The sequence below is a fragment of the Tachypleus tridentatus genome, chromosome 1 (assembly GCF_004210375.1).
Source record: "Tachypleus tridentatus isolate NWPU-2018 chromosome 1, ASM421037v1, whole genome shotgun sequence".
In the NCBI taxonomy this organism is placed as follows: domain Eukaryota; kingdom Metazoa; phylum Arthropoda; class Merostomata; order Xiphosura; family Limulidae; genus Tachypleus; species Tachypleus tridentatus.
In genome coordinates, this window is record NC_134825.1 from 111913167 (window position 1) to 111937027 (window position 23861).

At 33.0% G+C, this 23861-nt stretch overlaps 2 protein-coding genes across 3 annotated transcripts in view; one reads left to right on the forward strand and one right to left on the reverse strand.

Annotated features, from left to right (window-relative positions):
- LOC143258531 (lachesin-like) lies at positions 1 to 22652 on the forward strand. Its single transcript, XM_076517640.1, has 7 exons — positions 1 to 139; positions 7629 to 7738; positions 9719 to 9850; positions 18463 to 18562; positions 18908 to 19180; positions 19965 to 20252; positions 22178 to 22652. The coding sequence occupies exons 1-7, from the start codon at positions 91 to 93 to the stop codon at positions 22297 to 22299; spliced, it is 1074 nt and encodes a 357-aa protein (XP_076373755.1). The 5' UTR covers positions 1 to 90; the 3' UTR covers positions 22300 to 22652.
- LOC143258535 (transmembrane protein 192-like) overlaps positions 22387 to 23861 on the reverse strand; it is a 10517-nt gene continuing 9042 nt past the window's right edge. For both annotated transcript variants that reach the window (XM_076517653.1, XM_076517662.1), the window contains exon 7: positions 22387 to 22625. In XM_076517653.1, the coding sequence (XP_076373768.1) occupies positions 22505 to 22625 (121 nt within the window). In that variant the 3' untranslated portion in view covers positions 22387 to 22504. The remainder of the gene's footprint in view (positions 22626 to 23861) is intronic.

Below are 23861 nucleotides of genomic sequence, written 5' to 3' on the forward strand. Positions count from 1 at the left end.
GTTGCTACAAAGTAAAGGTACCAGTGAAAACATCAACGAGCCTCACGCGAGTTGAAATCGTGTTGGAGGTTTGTATTGTTACTGTGAAGGATGAATGATCATATGGTAGCATTCGTCGTTTTGATGTATTCGGTTTCAGGTGGGTAGCAACGTTGACTGTGATTTATAAGGTGTTAACAAAAGGGAGGAGCTATATTAATGTGGTACAGTTGATGGAAATACTTGTTTCAATGTATTTTTTAAAAGTTTAACGGTGTTTAAGCCCAATCATAGTAACGGGAAACGCGATGTTTTAAGAAACATCACTAATGGTTAAATATAATTTAAAGACGAAATTATTTGATGGTTTATCTTGTCGTTTTGAAAAAGTAAATATTCTTAGGCCTAATGACGCAACATAACAATAAAGCTTCACAATAAAAGTGACATCTATTGGGTACAAATGTCATTTATCGAAATGAAATTAATATAATATTAATAAACAAAGAAATTATATATTTTGAAAAAAAGATAGGCCTAGCCGTTAGGATTTTATAATATGTATTATTAATAGATTAAAGGATGCTGGTGTGAGTTTTGGCATTTAGTTTTACTGAGATGATGCATCTGTATCCTTCCGTTCAACATGTTTTATTTTGTTTTTGTCCATTACTGATTCCTAAAATAGCATTGACTCGTCTCACCCGTAGCTTAAAAATAATTATTTATAGCTGAAAGAAATGCTCAAACATTTTCAACAACCTACCTGAAAAGAAAAGAAAAAAAGAAGGTAGGTCTACCTAATTTTGGGGTAAGACTAAAAACAGAATGTTTCTAATTTGTTTCGTTATCCGGCCTTGGTCACTTTCATAATACCGGATGGGCGTAACTATTATATTAATACATATTTATCGTATCACGTGATAAAGTTCCCATATATTTGTTATTTCAAAATATCAGTATCAAATAGAGACATATTTGGCTCATCGTATAACATGTACTTTATGAAGACAGGTGTAGAAAACGTCACAAACCTTCTTTGTAAAGTGACGTCTATAGCCGTTCGAGATATTCTAAACTAGCACCTGGATGCATTATTGAACTCATTGTTTTTACTAACTCACAAACAAACAGTCTTTTTTTGAACCAAGGTCTTTAAAACATTTTATTATTTAGGGTTAAAAATAGTAATTTTTTTAAAATAGTGCTATGCAGGTTCACGGACGGCTGGCACTGTGGTCCTGCTATTATTCCTGTGGTCCATTATTAATACATCAACCTTGTTTAAACTAGATACCCATTTCTTATCTTGTTTTAACACCAATAATACATTCGTTATGTTGAGCTGCCATAAGCAAAAAAGTAATTTTTTGGGTGGACCGATAACTGTGGACTCTTATATAAATAAGCCAGATGTTTGTATAAATCTACGTACTATGTATAAACCTGTATTTTTTTGTAATAAGGAATATAATAGTAATAATTAACGTCTAACTTCAAACCAGATCAAGTGCCCAGATGCCACCCGCTAGTACAAAGGAAACTCTACAGATTTACAACGCTAAAATCAGGGCTCAGCAGATAACCTGATGTGGTTTTGCCATAAGAAAAAAACACACACAAGTGCACAGATAGATGCACATGTCACTTATCTAAGTTACTCGTGAATGTTAATGATGCAGTTTTTTACAATAGACCTTAAAATAAAACTACCGAGTTTCTTTTGGCCCTTGAATTTATAAAAAAAAAAAAACAGTTTTAGAAGTTTTCAAAGTGTTTTCTATGCTTATTATTTTTATTAGATACTTCGCCAGATCAAATTGACCTACTTTGTGTCTGTGAAGATGAAGCGCCAAAGGCTGCAACAGTTTTAGGACTCAAAATGATTCAGTATTTGATGACACACTCATTGAATGGCTGCTGATAATTTTCTGCGAGTAATTCCACAATAGTGTCCTCTGATTTGACTCTATTGAGATTGGACAGTGTCTGATTGCTGAGTGTTTTGATTTGTATTTCCAAGTGACATCGTCGTTGTTGGCAGCTTTAACAACACTACTTTCGTTGTTTGTAAGTGCTCGATTCATCAACAAATGATGGCTTCATAATACTATACCAGTGTTGAGCATTGGTGAACGTTTTCGTGACACATTCATCTGTTTAGGAAGACTGGCTCTCTGCTGATGTCAATGACCTCTCCATGTACTTAGACTTAGTGAAATGTATACTAGTGATGGTGAACATTTTTAATCACAGAATTGACACACGTGATCATGACATGAACCAACACAGATGGTTTTTGGAAGGTTCATGAAAATAGTTACTGCAAAATTGAGACCAACAAATCTTGTGAAAGTTTATAATTTGGCAGTTAAGCTCAAAACTGTGTTGAGGACATTGCATTTGTTACAATCGTCAGCGAAGCAGTGTAATGTTTAATATTGAGCATGGTAGAGATAGAACATGTTCTAATTGTCCAAGAGAGAGAGAGCAAGTACACATCTTTGCTGATATTGTAATCCGCAATGCATCATTTTCTATGGTGAACACCATTTCAACAGTAGTATGCTTAACGTTTTTCAACACCACATGAACAATGGTATTTTTGAACAAAGTCAAATATATTTCTTGATTTTCTGGCTATGTTTTATGTAACCTTAAATGGCCAGATTGATGTTTAGGTTATAGCCATATAAGTAAATTGCCAAAGGACACTTAGGTTATAACTTTTTAGGCTTTTTAAATAATAACTAGCAGTTTGTTTATATTAAGTAGAGGATGATATCTTTAGTTATTTCACTGATGCTGTTCAGACATGTTCTATGCTCTAATTTTTAGTAGTTGAAGCTGGTTGTCTTCTTTGTCCATCTTCCCAAGAATACTGATGCCTTAATGGGAAAAGTATTTAAAGACACTCAACTGCTTAAGTAGCATCATCCTGTTTCTGTGTCTTAATCCATTGCATGACTACCTTGGTTGTAACGTTCACTTGCAAATGATCAAAGCTCGGGAATTTCTCAATGTTCTCAACATAGTAGAAGGGGCTTTGTGTGTTTTATAATTTTTTACAATTATTAGAGCTGCTGATAGCTCCAGAAGAAATTGCCACATGACCATAGTTGCTAAAGATCACATTATATCATGAATAGTTAGAAAATATCGCACAGTTGCATTTGAAGAAGTTTTGCCTTACCAGTAGTTGGTGTCATCAGTTTACTTTTTACGTCTTCTAGTGTTGAGTGAAAGGCCTTCCTAAACGTGTAAGTGGAGATTGTCAGGATGGTAACGAACATTGTATAAAAGATGTCTTTTACATGCAGTAGGACTTCTTGATTGGTTCTTCTTTTGAGAAGCTGGGAGGACTTAACCTGGGGCAGTCTTTTGTAACAAACTGGCTTTTTTGGGCAATTTAAGTAGAGACTGCTTTAACTTTGTATCTTGAAGTCACTTGCTTTGTTCTGCACGAATCACCCAGATACACGCAGCTTTTACGAAACTGCATAGTCTGTGCAATCGAAATTAAACGTAATGTTCGCAATGAAAATATTGACAATCCACTGTTAAATTACACATCTGTTATAAAAGGAACTGAAATGAACCTATTATTTAACCACGATATACTGAAATTGAATATTGAGATTATAATACCTCATTATTAATTCTATTCTTCGTTAAAAGTTGATCATAGAAAAAGATGTTTCGTTAAACTCCACTACCAACTGTTATAAGTCATTACAAAGTTTCTCGTTAAGTCCAGTACGATTATGTAGTTTAATAGATCAGGTCAGTGCAAAGGTAAAAAAAAAAAAAAGCCAAGATGGAGGTTTGCCTATATAAATTATAAAACTATAAGTGGAAGATACTATATTGTGAATGTAAGGCCTAGGTTTGACTGTTGTTTTAAAGTTGTAGCTGGAAAGTAGGTGCTCTGGGATTTTATTCGGTTTATCCTAACAAGTATGCAATTGTTAAATGTGAGTAATTTCTTATCAGTAACGTGGTGAAATCCTCTTCTGATAGGGACACGTAGCTGTTTTGTGGGTTTATAGTCACAATTAATTTTAATACCCTGAGTATCGAATTTCTTTGACAATTATACAAAAGGTGTAGTTTCCTAATTGGTAAAATTAGGGGTCACCTATCTCAATGACCTCCCTCTCGTTCTGCTGTTTATGTCCAGTGCTCTTAGGATGTTTCATCAAAACTTTATCTATATGAATTAGGCCCGGCATGGCCAGGTGGGTTAAGGCGTTCGACTCGTAATCCAAGGGTTGCGGATTTGAATCCACGTCGCCCTTTCAGCCACGAGGGCGTTATAATGTTACAATCAATCCCACTATTCGTTTGTAAAGGAAAATCCTAAGAGTTGGCCGTGGGTGGTGGTGACAAGCTGTCTTCCCTCTAGTCTTACACTGCTGGCGCAGATAGCCCTCGCGTAGCTTTGCACGAAATTCAAAAACAAACAATCTATATAAATAAACGTCAGTACATGTGCGTATCTATTTTTATATATTTTCACATTTCTTGATCAATTTGCTCACACAGTCATATTGTGAAGAAATTCGTGAAAAAGTACATGTTTCTTTTCAGTATTGGTAACTTTATTTAACTCGTCAAATAGATGGGTACTTCACAATATATTACCAAAATCACGTCGTGGGATACGATGTAAACCGTCAAATTAGAAATCTAGCCATAACTCAGTGTGAGCAAACTTTCTTGGAGTTATTAACATTTTAAAAAACGGAATATAGCAAGATATTGAGGCATAGTTTGTATTGAAGAGACACAAACACAAAAGCATTGTCAGTACTGGTGTAATAAAATGTAATCACTTATTTAAATTCATTGGTTTCAATGTTCAGAAAACATTTGACAAGATGCTACATTAAGAAAAAACTTGTAAAAAAGAAAACGTTTCTCTAGGATATATAGATGGGGGCGTAAGTTAGCTGATGTATAAAAAACCAGAGGATTGTTATAAATGGAGTTCAGTTAAACAAGATTAACGTTACAAGTGGGGTACCTCAGGGTTCAGTCTTTAGAACCAGTGCTCTTTTTTTATTTACATCAGCGATACAGATGACAGAATGGTCAATAAATTACTTACATTTGTTGATGATACTGAGGTTTTGGCTGTGAAGAGGAAGATGTTGATTTACAAGATGAGTTACATCATCTAGTTAGTTGGACAAGTAAACGGTAGATGGTGTTTAATTGTAATATATCCAATGTAGGTTATCATAATGTGAATTATAATTTAGATGAATATAACATGAACAGTGTTATGAAAGAAAGGGATCTTAGTGTAATAGTTAACCAGTCTCTGTAGTCATCCAATAGTGTAATAGTCAACCAGTCTCTGTAGTCATCCAATAGTGTAATAGTTAACCAATCTCTGTAGTCATCCAACAGTGTAATAGTTAACCAGTCTCTGTAGTCATCCAATAGTGTAATAGTTAACCAGTCTCTGTAGTCATCCAATAGTGTAATAATCAATCAGTCTCTGTAGTCATCCAATAGTGTAATAGTCAATCAGTCTCTGTAGTCATCCAATAGTGTAATAGTCAATCAGTCTCTGTAGTCATCCAATAGTGTAATAGTTAACCAGTCTCTGTAGTCATTCAATAGTGTAATAGTCAACCAGTCTCTGTAGTCATTCAATAGTGTAATAGTCAACCAGTCTCTGTAGTCATCCAATAGTGTAATAGTCAACCAGTCTCTGTAGTCATCCAATAGTGTAATAGTCAATCAGTCTCTGTAGTCATCCAATAGTGTAATAGTCAATCAGTCTCTGAAGTCATCCAATAGTGTAATAGTTAACCAGTCTGTGAAGTCATCCAATAGTGTAATAGTCAACCAATCTCTGAAGTCATCCAATACTGTAATAGTCAACCAGTCTCTGAAGTCATTCAAGTAGTGTAATAGTCAATCAGTCTCAGTCTCTGTAGTCATCCAATAGTGTAATAGTCAACCAGTCTCTGTATTCATCCAATAGTGTAATAGTCAACCAGTCTCTGTAGTCATTCAATAGTGTAATAGTCAACCAGTCTCTGTAGTCATCCAATAGTGTAATAGTTAACCAGTCTGTGAAGTCATCCAATAGTGTAATAGTCAACCAATCTCTGAAGTCATCCAATAGTGTAATAGTCAACCAGTCTCTGAAGTCATTCAAGTAGTGTAATAGTCAATCAGTCTCTGAAGTTATTCAATAGTGTAATAGTCAACCAGTCTCTGAAGTCATCCAATAGTGTAATAGTCAACCAGTCTCTGAAGTCATCCAATAATGTAATAGTCAACCAATCTCTGTAGTCATCCAATAGTGTAATAGTTAACCAGTCTCTGAAGTCATCCAAATAGTGTGCTGTCACTAGTGGTACAGCGAATAGAATTTTTGGTTGCATTTACAGAAATATTGAATGTAAGTCTATAAAGGTTATGATTTCATTGCACAGGTTACTGGTTAGACCACATATTGTGTTCAGTCTTAAGGAATAACATTGAACTGTTGGATAAGATTCAGAGGAGAGTTTCTATAATGATGTCTTGGATGGTGGAGTTGTCATACAAGGAGATGTTAAGATCTCTAAAATTGTTTTCTTCTTGAAAAAATAAAAGTGTTCGAGGGTATGTGATTGAGGTGTTTAAGATTATAAAGGGAATTGATAGTGTTGATATACAACCTATTTTCATAATTAATAGTGAGAACAGTAGGACCAAGAGATACAAGTATAGATTCTAGCAGGATAGGAGGTACTCTTTTACCAACGAATAGTGGGATTGACCGTCACATTATAACGCCCCCGTCGCTGAAAGGGCGAGCATGTTTGGTGTGACGCGGATTCGAACGCGATTACGAGTCGAGTGCTTTGACCACCTGGCCATGCCAGGCCAAGATTCAATATATGAAATTGATATTTACCATACTACCATGAAGTATTGACTAGATATGGGCATACTTTTTATTGAGATGAAGACCAGAACATTGATTTTAACTTGGTAGAGGTGAATTGAAAGCAGTGGCAAATCAGAGATAAGACGCAAGAGATACCGTGAGTTATCTTCTGTTAGTTACTTCATAAAATTGCAGTACCAGAAAAAAGAAACGAAAGGGTTAGAAATGTTTCTTGTTTGCTGTGTTGGCAACTTAATATAAAGTAGGGAAAACAACAACTCGTTTTTTGAACTCAATTTTCTAATTTGTTACTCACTAGAGTACAAGAGTGCACCTCTTATGTCCATCAAATTGACACCAATAAGAGTGAGGTGAAATAAGCTGTTAGTCAAAAATGGTGTTTTATATTTTTCCCCCATTATTTAAGTTCCACATGGGAGTAATTGGTGTAAATGATTCACATGAATTGATTAGTCAATTTTTACTAATTGTCTTATTTCACTCACTAAAACAGAAAACCGAACTGTTTTTGAGGGACAAGATGAGGACTGAACTGGAAAGTGCTCCTGTGCTGTTAAGTTTTTTATTTATACAGTTTATTAGCATCAGCAGAAGACATACAATGTGTGCAAAAAAGATTTGAACGTATTTCGTTTGAGCCCCTATTGGTGTAGCTTGAAATGTGTACAAGTTATATGCTGTAATATTATTTTTTTTCTGTAAATGTATTTATTATGAACTGATTGACTTGCAGTTGGTGCTCAACAGAATCCAGTTATTTCTTTCATTTCCAAGGAGAGAGTGGTGGACATTGGAGGTCACGTTGCATTGCATTGTACTGTTCTGTACTCTGATAATTACCCTGTAAGTACAATATTAATATAATGTAATTTATAGATTCAATAAGTTGGACAAGTGAGGATAGTAGTTTAATGAACGATGAGCGATCCAACTTGCTTTAAGAAGATTTAACCCAATTTTCAGTGCAATTTAAGTACTTTAGACAAAATACTCATACATCCCGTTTTTTCTTGTACAATTTAATATTTACAAACAAAGAATATTTTCTGTTTAAAAGATATAATTTCATTATCTATCAGTCATATTTTGGCAACTAATTTGCTATTAACCATATTAAAAGGTGATGGTTAAATATAGGAAACCTTAAGCCTATTTAGATTTCTAAATGACTCTGAATTTACTTTACAGTGTCTGAATATTTATTGGAAATTCAAATATTCCACTTCCAGTATTTTTGTCCAATATTGCAAACATTAATGTCGAGTTAAAAGAAAAACCCACATTGTTTTAGTAAAAAGGTCAAAGATGTCAGGTTTATTTGTAGATACCTAGTATCCCCATATTGGGAAGATCTTATTTTGTGTACATGAGTGTGGTTGTATTTGTCGGATAGGTTATTTCTGTATTGTATACTCTGTTTTGATTTGAAGGAATACCTATTATTTATAAATGTTTCAGTACTTTGTCACCAAGAAGTGGATGTGTTAAATCTATAGAATAATTCACTGCTGTAAACGGGAAATTTTATTTTTCCTGCTTTCAGAATAAAATACTTGTTTATTGTGGATATACTATTTTTATGTTACAGGAATTAGTCCATTGGCTTTAACAGAAAGGTAGGAACTGAAGGCACAGTTCTCATGTATATTTGTAAATTTATGTTTTCATATTTTGGTGTACGTGGTTTCATTTTAACAAGAAATACTGTGAGGGTAATATATAAAGTTATAAATCTTTCTTCGTCTGGAGCTGAATGGTTTGTCATGTCTACTAACTGATTAATTAATTAATAGAACTAGAAAAAGGAAATTAACCTATTTGCTGCAAACCATTTAACTTTCCTTTTGTCATCAGTTAATAATTGGTGGCAGTAATAAGTATACTTGTAGATTTTTCATGACAACGATTGGCCAAGCAAGTTCGGTGGTATTGTTTCAATACTTGGTAATCCTAACTTTGGTTACTTTCTATTGTTGGAATTATTGAGAAGGACATTAATAATCAATACAAATTTGTATTTATTGATTAGTTTATGTGACACTATTGTTCTCGTGTGGTCGATTAACTCAAACAGCTCTTTCCTATGATAGGATGTATGGAAGTTCTTTAAAAAGAAATTGTTGAACTTTAAACACTGACAGTTAGGTTCAGATTAGTTGCTCGATATCAGGTAGTTTAAATCGAGGACAATATTTGTATGTATGTTAGTGTTTGTTTTTTTTTCATTTAATATGTCTATCATATTGATAACACTTACTAACCAAGTTCATTAATACAGCCCCAAGGACTAAGTTTATTAATGTGATCAAACTTTAAAGACGTATAACTTCCATACGACATGTTAAACGTTAAGCCTAAAGGGGTAGCTGTGATTTAGAAATAATAACATCCTCTCGTTTGAACTTATACTTCCTGAAAGTTTGTCATTGTCTGTGTTTGTCAGCGACTTTTTCATTTGAAAAGAAACATTCTTAAACTAAGTTAAAAACTGTATGTTGGGTTTTTTTTTCATTTAATATGTCTATCATATTGATAACACTTACTAACCAAGTTCATTAATACAGCCCCAAGGACTAAGTTTATTAATGTGATCAAACTTTAAAGACGTATAACTTCCATACGACATGTTAAACGTTAAGCCTAAAGGGGTAGCTGTGATTTAGAAATAATAACATCCTCTCGTTTGAACTTATACTTCCTGACAGTTTGTCATTGTCTGTGTTTGTCAGCGACTTTTTCATTTGAAAAGAAACATTCTTAAACTAAGTTAAAAACTGTTAGAGATATTCTTTAACTTCTATAACATATTTTGTTGAAATACAGGTATTATGGACAAGGTTTGATAGTGACAATCCATCAAACACCTTTCTGATATCAAAGGACATTTCCTTGATTGTGCCGCACAGGAGATATTCCATTAGTTATAACAGAGAAAACGCAACATACACATTACTGGTTTGTATTTTGTTACGTTGTGGTTTTCGCACTTTATTAATTTTAAGCGTTCTCTTCTAATATTAATCCATTTCTTTGCAAAATAAATTAAGAATAAAAATTTTGAAAAGAAAATCAGAAAGCTAACCAAAAATTATAGGCCTAAGTTGTGTGGTTATAGTAGTTGTAGAAATGGTTATTTTGTTCGTGCTATGTGTGTGATTTAGGCTTAAGCTGTAGAAATGGTTATTTTGTTCGTGCTATGTGTGTAATTTAGGCTTAAGCTGTAGAAATGGTTATTTTGTTCGTGCTATGTGTGTAATTTATATATAACCTGACTTTAGTCGACTATAAAAACTGAGATTAGTAAATGGTTTGTTTTTGGATATTTACATATAACGCCAGGAGAGATTTTATAAGGGTAACATTAGTATCATTGTCAAGAAGGATTTTGATATTGTATTTAGGAAGGCAAGGGACCTATTAGTCCATTAAACTAAAATTAAGAAAACAAACTAAACCTTCAGGCTTCTATACATGGTACCATTGTCAATAGGTGGATCATCTGACAACATGTTGATGTACATAAACGAGGTATACAAGAAACGTTAGTGTGTTGCATATCCAGAAGGTCTTTAGTCAGTAATATATTCCATTGATCCAGTTTGTCATACCAAAGTAGTTGGACCAAAGCCTTGAGAACGTCTTCCACAAGAACCGGTACAAACAACTGCCTTTAAGTAGTGTTTCTGGTTCTATTCATTATTTATGTAGATGCAACCTAAAATCACATTTTACCTGTTTGTTTGTTTGTTTTTTGAATTTCGCACAAAGCTACTCGAGGCGTATTTGTTCTAGCCATCCCTAATTTAGCAGTGTAAGGTGGTGAAGGCGTTCGACTCGTAATCTGAGGGTCGCGGATTCGAATCCCCGTCACATTAAACATGCTCTCCTTTTCAGCCGTGGGGCGTTATTATGTGACGGTGAATCCCATTGTTCGTTGGTAAAAGAGTAGTCCAAGAGTTGGCGGTGGGTGGTGATGACTAGCTGCCTTCCCTCTAGTCTTACACTGTTTAGATAGCCCTCGTGTAGCTTTTCGCGAAATTCCAGCACTTCGGCAACGGGCGTTACGTGGCGTCGTCAGTGCACGCCAGAACCCTACTCGACAACAGAAACTTGCCGTCTGGAGATCAGCGTGTCTGTGGAGTCAGCCGGTCAAATCAATTAGTGGATGACCCTACGGTCGGCCCCCTTTTGAGCTGTCGCATGACGCTATCAAGGGCGTATTGTCTGCGTACGGGACAGTATGGAAAATCGAAAAAGGAAGCATACCAGACGCTCCTAGAAGTGTGTACAGCGCACCGGCGGGTATGCATCGATGTGAAGAAGCTGCTTCCCAACTTTGTCACTATCCAGGGTTTCCGAGTAATGATCAACTACCCAGGGATGCGGCGACTGCCTCTACTGAGGCCTTGAAGGTCATTGAAGTGCATGCCGGATACCGCGGTGCGAGAAGTGGCATTTGGACACGTAGACAACAACGAGTGCACGATTGTGTGTTCGGTGTGTGTGATGGTTGCCACACCTCCTCGCGCTGTCAGAGGCTTGTGGCATCCTATCCCGCGGTGATTTTGGAGCAGCAACGTAAGAAGAGTGGGGCGAAAGGGATGGAGGTTCTTCTATCCTGCCCCAGTCTTGGTTGCTGATGGGGGCGGCTGGGATCTCTAATGACATAGCTGCCTTATTGGTGACTGCTCCCGTGTCATGGGATGGGTTTTCCGACCCCTGAGGAGGAACTGCACCTTCCTAGAGAGGTGCAGGGTGTTCCAACCTCTGAGAATGCTGTACTCACTCCTGCCAATATTCTGGTGGGCGGGACCTTCGAGGAGGCTCGGGCCCACCCTTCTGGCCTTGGTATGGTTGGTCCCTTGAGGGACCCTTGCAGACGGGGGTGTGGATACTAGTTCTTTGAAGGGTGCGTCATGTTTAACTACCTCCAGGCCCTCGACTGGCGTGATGTATATAACATCCTTCCGGTGAGGGAGCGCACATTTTTGTGGAATTATTGTGCATCTGAGATGTGTACCTTGTGTTACTCTCACGTGGAGTCTGTTTTGCACATGTTGGTAGCGATCTAAGAAATGGTGGCCCGCCGCTCTCGACTAAAACCATTTTATATCACGTGACTGTACCTAGTCACTTGGCCTTTTCTTTCCAGTACCTTAAGAGTCTTTAAATACATCATCTGTCTTGTTCGAAATCAATTTGTTTTCAAGTAGGCACTGGTGCCTTAATTTAAGATTCTGGGTAAGGCCAAGTATAGGCTGTTACTCCGTCTAGAGGCGAATGAATGGCTGCTGAGCCCTAGAGACTTTTACCATCGGTGGTGACCGGACGTTTAGCCTCTCTATGCGCTTGTGGGGTTTCGGGTTCTGAGCCGTCCTATTTTTGTTCTCGCTTCCTATTTTTCCATTGCACATTTTAATTATGATTTTGTTTTCGGCGTTTTTGCTTTTATTAACGAGCCGGAGTTAGTTAAAGCAGGTTTTAAATCGATGACTTAGGTTTAAAGCTATGTACTTAGTGTGATTTTAAGATTGTAGGTCTTTTATCTGCTTCTAATTTTGTTTGTTAATTGTCCTTATCGCAAGTGCTTAAGACGTAATTAAGACTTTCACTTAACTGTTTGCCGTATTTCTACTTGTATAGGTAAGTTTTTTTAAGAATGGAAGGTAGGTAGTTTTGGGTAAATATCTAACTATATCGATATCTTCTCTACAAGAGGGTTAATAAATTGGTAAGGGTTAACTGTTGGTTCAGTAGTTTATATACGGAACCTTACAAACCTTTTTTCCTTCGTTTTTAGCTCTCTTAAGGTTTCATATATACATAGTATTCAATTGTGTAAAGTTGTTGGTAAGTGCCTATATTTCATAAATTAGAAAATTGCAAAGTTTAATTTGAAAACCGCGACAAATTCACCTTATTTCTGTAGCTCGCACAATGAAACGTATTTTGTTCAATATTTATTTTGTAGTTTACTCGGCTACATTGGCGCCACTCAGGTCGACCTTACGATACAGGCTTTTGTTTTTAACCTAAGTGGCTTATTTTTCTGTCTTGTAGCAACAGTGACTTAGTTGACATAAGTATTAGTACAAATATTACATGACCGGTAAGAAGCACGTGCAATGTGTAAATGTTAGCTCGTAGAATAATTGTGCTACACGTAAGATAATACCAGGACGAACTTGGTCGAGTTTACCATCATGTCTGTGACGTATTCATCAACATGTCACTGCAGTTAACCCCGCATTGTTCTCTGAAACGTTCGAGGGTAAGTTGATGCTTAAATTAGTATCTAAACGCTTATTGGTAAGAATTATTACGTTCAATATTATTTCTTGTTAAGGCGTAGTTGGTACTCTCTCAGTTTATATTTGATCTTGTCAAACATTGAAGTTTCTCATACGTTCTTGAATTAAATAAACCACACGTCAGGCTTAACGTGGAAGATACCAATGAAAGTTTTATTTAAACGCTTCAAACAGACACCACTAAAGTATGCACATTTTTTAAGAACAAACGTTTCATCTCAGATTCTTCTGACTGTAGTATTCTGAACTATAACGTTTAGTAAACATTATTCACCATTTTGTTTCCACTGTAGTATAAACGTTGTTTAAGATCTTTTAGGTTAAATTCCTAGTTCTGAGCTTTTTCGGTCTTTCTGTTGAAAAAGAGAAACGCTTACTTTGTTTTGACTATCAAAAGTGAAATGATTGTTAAATCTGATGTTTAAAGTGATATTTTAAGTATTTGTAGATTCAACCAGTATTAAAATTAGACTTAATGAAAATAACTTAAGTAGAATTAGCATAATTGGTTATTTGTTATTAAATTTCTCCTGAAGAGTTGCATATAAACTTAAATAATTGTCTATCAAATGTTACTCTTATTGTAACATCTTGTATATATTGACATGCCCTTAATGTGGACGTTTTTCGTATTCGTTGTTATTCCAAATCTAAACTTTAAATTTACTCTTCATCCTGTGATTGAGTTTGTGGGAGATAATAATTTATCTTAAATTGTTAATGTATAACAATTAATCACTCATAATTTCACTGTATTGTTCAATCCACAACATATAATTGTGTACTTAAACTTTAATTTATGTTCTGTAACTGAAATATTTGTTCTTTGTTCCAGAATGGAATAAAATATTGAAGCTACCAGAACAACGATCACTTCAGTAAATTTAATCTCCTTATTGTTACAGATTCCCAGGGAAATCTTTTTTTACAAAGTTATAGAAACACAAATAGATTAATTTTTCTAGATATTATACCTAATTGTCAGTTAACAGTAACTTTCATCTTTAAACAAGAAGTCACTTGTCCTTTCTCCATTCTAAACAAATAATCTAATGTATCTAAATGGAACTCGTTATAAATCGTTTTTATTCCTAATAGAGCTCCATTGGGAATAAACAAATCTTACATGAAGTTGACTCTCCTATTGTTATTTGAAGTATCACAACTGTAGCCTTGACCATCCTGTAAAACTACTTCTAAACTTTAACTTTTAGTTCTATATTTAATTTATTCTCGTATTACCACAGTGTTTAATTTTAAATCCTTCTAGAGGGTCATTTAACCTAACTCTTGTTGAGTGTAAACTATCCATTCCATAAAATCACCTTTCCCATTAACAATCCTAAAATTTCAACCAATTATTGTATAGTTAGACATTAACCAAAGCGCCTTCCATTCGTTACCAGACGTATTTGTTTCGTTCCCACCTACTATTATAGTATAAAGTAAGTCGTTCTGTTTACCTGGTTTATATATAATTTGGATTACTATTCATATATTATTCCCTCTAATTTATTTTAGATATAAATTTGTAGTTAGATTTAAAACTCAAAATCTTATTTAACGGTTGTACGTATTAAGATTAATACAAGTTCCCGTAATTTTACGCAAAATACCATACCCTTCTATAATTATGTAACCTAACGAAAAAAACTACTTGAAGTTCACGAGTTGAATGTCTTGTGTAGTACGTTAATGTTCTGTGATTTATAGTCTTGTTATGACTTAACTCGTAATAATACGGAAAATTTTTATTATGCTTTGTTTAATATAGACAAGAACCTAGATATTTCAATTGCAAATTAACGACTAACAGGACACTTTCAGTGATTAACGTTCAGTCCTTTTTGAACGGTAATTTTAACTATAGCACTTCCTTGGAAATGGCCGTATAGAACCGTATTTTCTTCCGGCTAAATGTACGTAATAAACACGATTTAAAAAAATCTCTGATAATGGAATAACATATAACTTGTGCTATAGAAACATGAAAGACTAATCTACTTCCTGACTATATAAACAGAGGTAATTAAAGGTTCTAATCAACGATAAAGGTCTTACTACATAATTATTTAAATTGTAAATGTTTAACTTTCATATGTTCTTTTTATCGCCTTGTTTCTAACTCTACGAATATCTAATTTTATGAAATATCTTGCCTGTGTGTATGTTCTCTCCACGAGGAAGTGTTAATAAATAATTACTACTTAGTTTGGGTTTAGTAGCTTATACACGGAACTTTGGACTTTTCCCTCTTCGTTTTTTATTCATTTCTGGGTTCTTGTCTTGTACAGGGTGGCCCGTAAGCCCCTACCCATCCATATGTCATTATATTCAATTACGCATGTATTGTAAATTTGTTTCCAGACAAATGGATAGGTTGTGGTTCTGTAACATCCCCGGAACCCATGAAATGGCCCGCAAGAAGTCCGCACTTGACAACATGTGATAACTCTCTTTGGGGATACATAAAGGACATTGTATCTAAACAACGTTATAATACTAATGATGAATTGAAGGCAGCTGTTACCGCGGCATTTGGAACAATAACCCCTGCTATGTTGAGGAAAATGTCTCACAGAACATGGCGTCGCATAATATTATGCAGCGAGAATGAGGGACAGCACACAGATACACTGGATACATAAGATATATGGATGGGTAGGGACCACTCTGTATGGTGTTGTTCAGTACGGGTTGTATTTGCTATTTACATGTATTTTACTCGATTACATTAGCAACCTGTCACATGAAGGTTTCTATACATGCTGTCTTTACTTCCAATGAAACTGGATATTTTTATCCCGTTCTAATGTAAAATTTGAACTGTATTGGAAATATTGTTAAATATATATTTTTAAAATCTCCTACAAAAGTGGACAGTATCTGATCTGTTAATTTAATATGATCAAATTAACTAAGTTTCTCGTAAAGGTTTTTAAACTAAATATTCCATATGTTAGGCTTAACACGGAAACTGATAAAGTAGTAGTTTTAATTTGAAAACTAAAGACTAAATTATTTAACATAACTAAGGCATGCATGCACACTTGTCAACACAAAGCATGCCATCCCACATTTGTCATACCATAGTATTCTAACTCTCAAAATATTAAACAAATCCATGACAATAAGCTATCACTGCTATATAATGTTTGAAAATCTCCAGTGTTTACTGATAAACATTAGTGAATATGTAATATTTATTTCAAAAACTGACTACTAATTTTATTAATGTTCTGTCATACAAGTAACATTTCTAATATACTCAGATTTAAACTATATTGTACTTAAGTGAATATTCCTGAAAGTATAACATTACCTTTATAACAGACTGGTCTTTAAAGTATTTCAAACTTAATATGAAATGTATAATCTGAAATTTGGATAATTATGTGAAATTTTTTTGTAACATTTATTTTAATTCATTTAAAATATCCTTTACTTTCATACACTTTGGTTGACATTCTAATTTAAATCTGTCAAGAGGAATCTTTACTGACAGCTACAATTTTCTAAGGAATATTTATCTTGAGTAATTAAAGTTTTCTAGTTCACTCAGCTAATCAATTAAAGTGTCTAACTTTTAAATTTTGTAACCAAAATATATTTATTCTGTACATCTATGAAGAACCATCAAAGCTACCAGAACAATAAAAGTTTCTGATTCTATATTTCTATCATAATTAAATGTAAACTAATCTAACAGGTTAAATATTAACAAAATTAATTATATTTAGATTTCTTTACTCCTCTCTCTTTACCAAATAATAAACAGTATGATTTTATTGTCTGATGTTAACAAGTAATAAAGAATACTGTACATCTGGTACAAGAAGACATTATCCTTCTCTTTATTGTTATCAAATTGTGTATATTCAAACACTAACACAATTCTGTTACTACTAGTAGTCTAAAGTCGTATCTTTTATTCATTCTTCTATACTTATCTATGTATCTTGAATCTTATTTCAATTTAGTTTTACTTTTTAAACCTAAGTTTAGTTCATCATTATCCTATCTTAATGTATACCATCCATTCCATAAAGATTTTTGGATTCAAATAATCTACAAATTTAAACCAACCAGTATTGTAACTTTAACTTGATTACTAAACATTTGATGTGTTGTAGTACCTTCCTAACAGTAATGGAGGTGTTGTTGTTAACAAATCATTCTTTAGTTCCTTTAACACCCATCTGTTTATGAATCAGCTGTTGTGACGTACTACCTCCCCTATACAATTATTCCTGATCTATCCATTACAAGCTATTAATTAACTATTTGTATTAAATTACATCATATAATTTTCCATTTACCTAACACTTGCCTATCCATAAACTTCTTTTAATGAATCACCCATAACTAACCTTTTTAGCTTGTACTTTGAATTCCATATCTTGTCAAATGCTTGGTGGTTTGCACAAAGAGTTTGTACTTGTTTCTGAACAATATCAGTTGTTAACTATTGTCTATATTATAATTAACATAATCTGAACTAAACATATTAAATATTTACTACATATTTCATTAAGTATTAGATAAATAATAAAAAATCCTTCTGGCCCTAACGACAATTTCAGTGCCAAATTAAATTCATTAGTTTTAACAATTGTAATTGTAACTTTTTAAAATCTAAACATAACTTTGTTCTTAGATGCTAGTGCAGTACTTAACTATACTTAATTGATAAATAAGTGAAAGAAGTTACAAACAGTATTGAACATTTAAGGTTTAAAAAACAAATGTTTCCAAATATACAAATTGCTTTTATTAGTGTCTACAAAATGCTTGGATGAAACCTACTATTTTGTCAATATCGAACATTATATAATAGGAAGTACTTGAATTTAAAACAATTGTAAAAGGCTGGAAGTTCTATTATCAAAAATTAACTATCTTTAAACATGTTTGCTCCCAAACCTGGCACTAATACATTTGATGGTCCCATATTTACAATACCTTTCTCATGCACAGGGTGTATGTATGTATTTCAGGAAACAAGTAGCTTTGTTTAAAAAAGACTATAACCTAAAAATGGGTTATATGAGAACAAAAGGTATTAAACTTCATCCAAAACAATAGATTTTTCAAATTTGGATATCTTCTCTTTATTATCAAAAATGGATGAAAACATTTATTTTACACTCATGGTCATATATTTCAAATTTAAGTTTAACAATAATGTGCCATACATATATTGTAGTATTATAATGTTATGAAATGGTGTATGTTACATAATCAGTTTTTAACAAGATATCTAAGATCCAGGAAATTGATGCTGGACTCTACCAATGTCAAATAATCCTTGGACCAGTTGGGAAGATAACTGCTGATGTTTATGTATTTGTCAGAAGTAAGTTTAAATATTGAACTACAAACAGAATAATATCCAGTTGTGTGAGTATGTTTACTGTTGAATATTGAACTACAAATAGAATAAAATTCAGTGTTTACTGTTGAATATTGAACTACAAATGGAACAAAATTCAGTTGTGTCAGTATATTTACTGTTACTACTAAGAAATAGTAAAAATACAATATGAAATTATTTAAACATTTTCATTGTCTACTTTAATAAATTTTCTTAACTCTGAAATATATTAGGTTGTATTTACTTCTAAAATACAACAGAACTGAATCACAGAAATATAAACTGTGGTAATTCTTACAAACTTCTTGTAAATAAATTATATTTTAGTTCCTCCAGTAATATCTGACAACAGTACAAGTTCTGTCATGGCAAGCAGTGGAACCACAGTTTTACTGTTCTGTTATGCAAGAGGTTGCCCCAAGCCTCGTATCTCATGGAGAAGAGAAAAGAACGAATTGCTACCCACAGGCCATGCTGTATTTGAGGGTAACATTTTGACGATTCCTAATGTTACAAAGTATCACAGAGGTACGTACTACTGTGTTGCTGACAACGGAGTTGGAAAGGGTGCCAGAAGAAATATTGGTGTTGAAGTGGAGTGTAAGTTAGTTTTTACACTTCAACTTGTATCTGTAACACAAGTAACTATAAATATTAAATTTTGTAAATTATATGTTACTTTTGTATTAAAAGCACAGCTCTTAATAAAATATAATTGTAACCTTTTAGAAGAAAAGACTTCATTTAACTTGTATTAATATTAGTCAACATTGTAGTTAATGTTTGCTAACATAAGCAGTAAGTCTAATTCTTTGAAATATAAAATAAAAAAATTGTTTCTAATAACTGAAGAGTTGCAGACTATAATGTATTGAAAATGAAAAACCTTTTTAACAAGTAAGTTAAATTATATCTGTAAATATTTAAATTTTAGAATAATTTTATAATATAAACAAAAGGTTTATACATTTCATTTAAACAAATCAAATTTTCTATAACATTAACTTCTTCAATTTTTGGTTTTCAGTTAAGTTTTTTTATCCACTGTTTGAATGTTGACACTTTGTATAAACTATTAAAATAATTTAAAATTAAATTTTTTTGTTTTTGTAAATCTATTAAGTTCAATTAGTTTACCATTACAACTAATTGTTACTTTTTATTTCACAATCTATCTGGAACAATTTGACCTTTTTATTAGCAAAAGGTCATGAGAACAAATCCCTTTGCTCTATAGCAAAAATAGGGCACTATAATTTGTGGTCTGAAAAATTAATTTTAAAATAAGTTAAATAAATTACAAACATACTTTTTGTAGTAACTAATAATTAGTTAGTTTTTAAATTGTTTAAAACTGCCTGTTAATTAAGAGTTGTTTTTATAGTTGCCCCTGTAATAACAATAGACAGAAAGTACTATGGACAAGCCCTCCAATACGACATGGATCTACAGTGTCACATCGAAGCTTTTCCATCACCATCAGTAATTTGGATGAAAGATGGTGTCCAGTTAAACAACAACCAACACTACCATATTTCTCTATTTTCAACAGCAGATGAGTTTACGGATTCGACACTACGAGTGATCACCGTAGAAAAGAAACAGTATGGAAACTACACTTGTAAGGCAATGAATAAATTAGGATCTGACGAGAAGAACATAGAATTAATAGGTAAATTAATATTTATAAACAAACTAGTTTAAATTTTAAATACATGAGAAACATGTAATACTGTTACTTAAATATCATTCTAATATAATTAGTGCTGATAAACTGGATTATATTTAAATTCTTTATCTTAAAATTATAAACTAATTAAATTTTCAAAGATACATATTGTCTATCGTGATGTAATGAAATATACAATTAGTTTTCTATTTACACTAAATATGATCAAAAGTAAGAGTATTTATGAGGCATGAAGAAATATGATAAATACATAATTTGTTACCAATATTATAAAGAACATATTGTAGAAATATAACTATAGGTAGGGAAGTTTTAGAAATACTTTTGTATGTTTTAATTAGTTTAATAAGATACTAAGTTGTCTAAAAATGAACGTTTTTGAACTAATGTTTAAAATAGTATTGTAAAACATGCTTCAATCAGAGTAAGTACTGTTTCCTTCAACACACTTTTGCCACTGTATAAGATGCTGTTTAGGCACCCTGCTGTACAAATCAGAGTTCTTATGGTCAGTGAACTCCCTGAAAGCTTTTACAGTTGCCTGGTTTTGAAACTTTTTATTGTTCAAAATGTTGTGAAAGTGCTCGAAAACATGAAAATCTGTAGGGGGAGTAAGTTGTATTATATAGAATCTTGATTTGTGTAACATCATCTGTAACTTCTGGTAACAGGGTCCCTTAGATCAACTGTTTCAGGCAATTCTTCACAGTAGTTCTCTGCTATGATTGTTTCAAAGTTCTAGTGACTAATGCAACCCTCAAATTACCATGACCTTTATTTGGTGAAACTTGCCTTTGGCAATGCTTTGTAGCCATTTTGCAAAGAAGTCATTGTACATCATATTGTACATATTGTTTCATACAGTCCATTTCTCATTTCATATTACTATCTGTTCAAGATATTGTGGTCTCACAATAGTATTATAGAGAAAGTGTCACAATGTATATTTTTGGTTGAAAATGCTTGATTTCCTTAGGTTTTCTGGAAGGTCATATTATGGTGCAAAGATTGGTCTATATAATGTGGGATTCCTTCCACAACCTTTGGTCTTCATAACTTTCACCTTTAATGTCAACCTTTGGAACATGCACCTGAACATCAATGACCTATTTCCTGGTTTATATTCAACATATTTCATTGTCTTTTTGTCCAAATTTATAGGTGGATAAGAAATTCAGAAGTCTTTCTTATCTTTGCTGCCTCTTGGGATTTCTAAAGTTACTTTCAGTGGAGTTAAACAGAAAACAATTAACTTGCCTTGTAATTAATAAATGTTATGTTAAAGTGACCAATAATAATTTACTGCATACTCAGCTTTTCATTGTTATCATAAGAATTCTAATATTTACTTCTGGACAATCTAATATAAACCTCGATCAACTTAGCACATATTATAAATAATTTGTGTTCATTACTATAGTATTTAAAAAAAACTTAATGAAATACTTATGTTTCGTTTTTCATAAATATATATATAGTGCTGCTCAGATTACCTATATTATATACACATTGTATATAAAATATAACAGTTTGTTATTACCTCTTTAACATGAAAAAAGTGGATTGTTATCATTCAGGTTAACGTATTTGAAGAACTAATATATAATTTTATATTCAATGAACGTTTTAAAGAAACATGTTCACAAATCAATTATATTAAATAATAAATTCATATGAACTTGTTTCATTAGTTTCAATACAGATTATGTTGTATTGTTTCAGATCAGGTTTTTGACAGCAGTACAGTAGTGTTACACATTATAAAACACAAACATTATTAATTAATTCCCCTATAAATGTATTGAATATTAGCTTTTAAACTGTCTTTGTAACCTAGATGTTACCGTAAGATGTTACTTTATAATTCCTGTACCTGAAATTCTAAAGTTCCTGTTTTTTTATTTCAGAAACTGTAAACATAATTTGTCCTCCAGCTTGTGGTTTAAATGTGGTCTCAGTTGCTACATGTTCACAGGTGTCTGTATTTTCTATAGTGTGGATACTGTTAACATTATTTCATTTGAAATAGAAAAGTGGCTTAAGAACATTGTATATGACATACAAACCTTATTTTAAACTACATTACCTTTGTGTTATATACGTGATACAAGAAGTATGTGTTTGGAGTAGTATATTTTATTTGTACAGAGTGGTAGGTACATGTGCGTACAGATGATATATAAGGAAAACAATGGTAAATGCATATATTTTCTCTTTGGACTGGTTTTGACTGGTTAAGACTCCAATCTTTCCTTTAGCTTCACCATCTGTTGTTTCAGTTCTGCTCGGTGTTGTTGTAGATAACATATCAAGTCTGCTTGTTTCTGAACCAGATCTTCTTTGTAATCCCAGTTACTATAAAATAAACAAACTAAACTATCATTATGTGCTAATCTACACCATTAAAGCAGCCTCTGTGAGATAACAAAACAGTTATATAATAAACATGGGTTCTTATCACCATCACCACAATTCTAAATGGTAACAATGTAGTCATAAGTTTAATATGAATATCCATTATGTATATTAAAATATAAATATACTATCAAATGCCCTTTATTGACTACTGAATCACTTTCAAATACTCTGACAGGGCAGTACGGATGTACTTCTTACTCTGGAATGTTCGAGTAATATTCAGTTTTTAAATGTAAAATTATCATCAGAGTCAAGGCTTCTTATTGCTGCTTGCAGTAGAAAAACTCAAAATCAACCAACAGACTGCAACCACTCCTCAACTTAAAATATTGTGTAACATCTGGACCTGAAAACCATCACACATCCACAATGTTGTTTGTACTTTAGTCATCAATACTCTGTATTGTTTTTCCCCATGTTTAACAAATCTAGAATCCAAACTAAACTTAAGAATGCACCATTATCCTTCCTCTTGTACTCCACAGATTCCGTTTTCTTCCTTATAGGAAGGACTGACCCACCCATGTACTTGGATAGGTGCTTTAAGTTTAAGCATAACAGATTTTGTCTTCAAAGGGGAACAAAGTTCAAACCTCTCAAAAATGATTGGCTTAAGCTCACTCTCAAATATGAGGAAAACTTTTAATGGATAATTTAATTTTCTAAAGAAATCTCTGACTCCACTTTTAGCTACAGGTTTCCACCCAATATTTATGCTGGTTACTCTTGTTTCCATGCCTACAAACATTTTAACCATCCTGTATGCTCATGAAGTTCACTAATTGAAAATGAATCATGGACACTGTGGCACTAGCTAACTACGTTCAATAGTTGTTCTATACTAAAAATGTTACACACTTTAACAAATTTTCATGTACTGTTTAACTTCACCCTCAAGAATAATCACTTATTGCTGAAGGTTTATTTCAACATCACCTCTAGGTCCAATCCTTTATGTTATTTCAATTGTCCACTTCCCCCTTCACAAAAAACCAATATTATATACAAAATATATTACAACTCTTTCTCACTAAACTGTTTGTACCAACTTTACATGTCATACAAGACACATCAACAACTTAGTATTTATCAACGACCATTTATCGTAACGAAAACTTCCACTGCCTGATTGGTAAGGAACTATTGAGGTGAACCTGACTTCTTCAAATATAA

Excerpts from the sequence above, each read along its gene's own strand:
- LOC143258531 (XM_076517640.1), top strand. The coding sequence starts at position 91 with ATGAATGATCATATGGTAGCATTCGTCGTTTTGATGTATTCGGTTTCA. Across the intron at positions 7,739-9,718 it reads TGTACTCTGATAATTACCCT|GTATTATGGACAAGGTTTGA; the intron begins GTAAGTACAATA and ends GTTGAAATACAG. Across the intron at positions 9,851-18,462 it reads ACGCAACATACACATTACTG|ATATCTAAGATCCAGGAAAT; the intron begins GTTTGTATTTTG and ends GTTTTTAACAAG.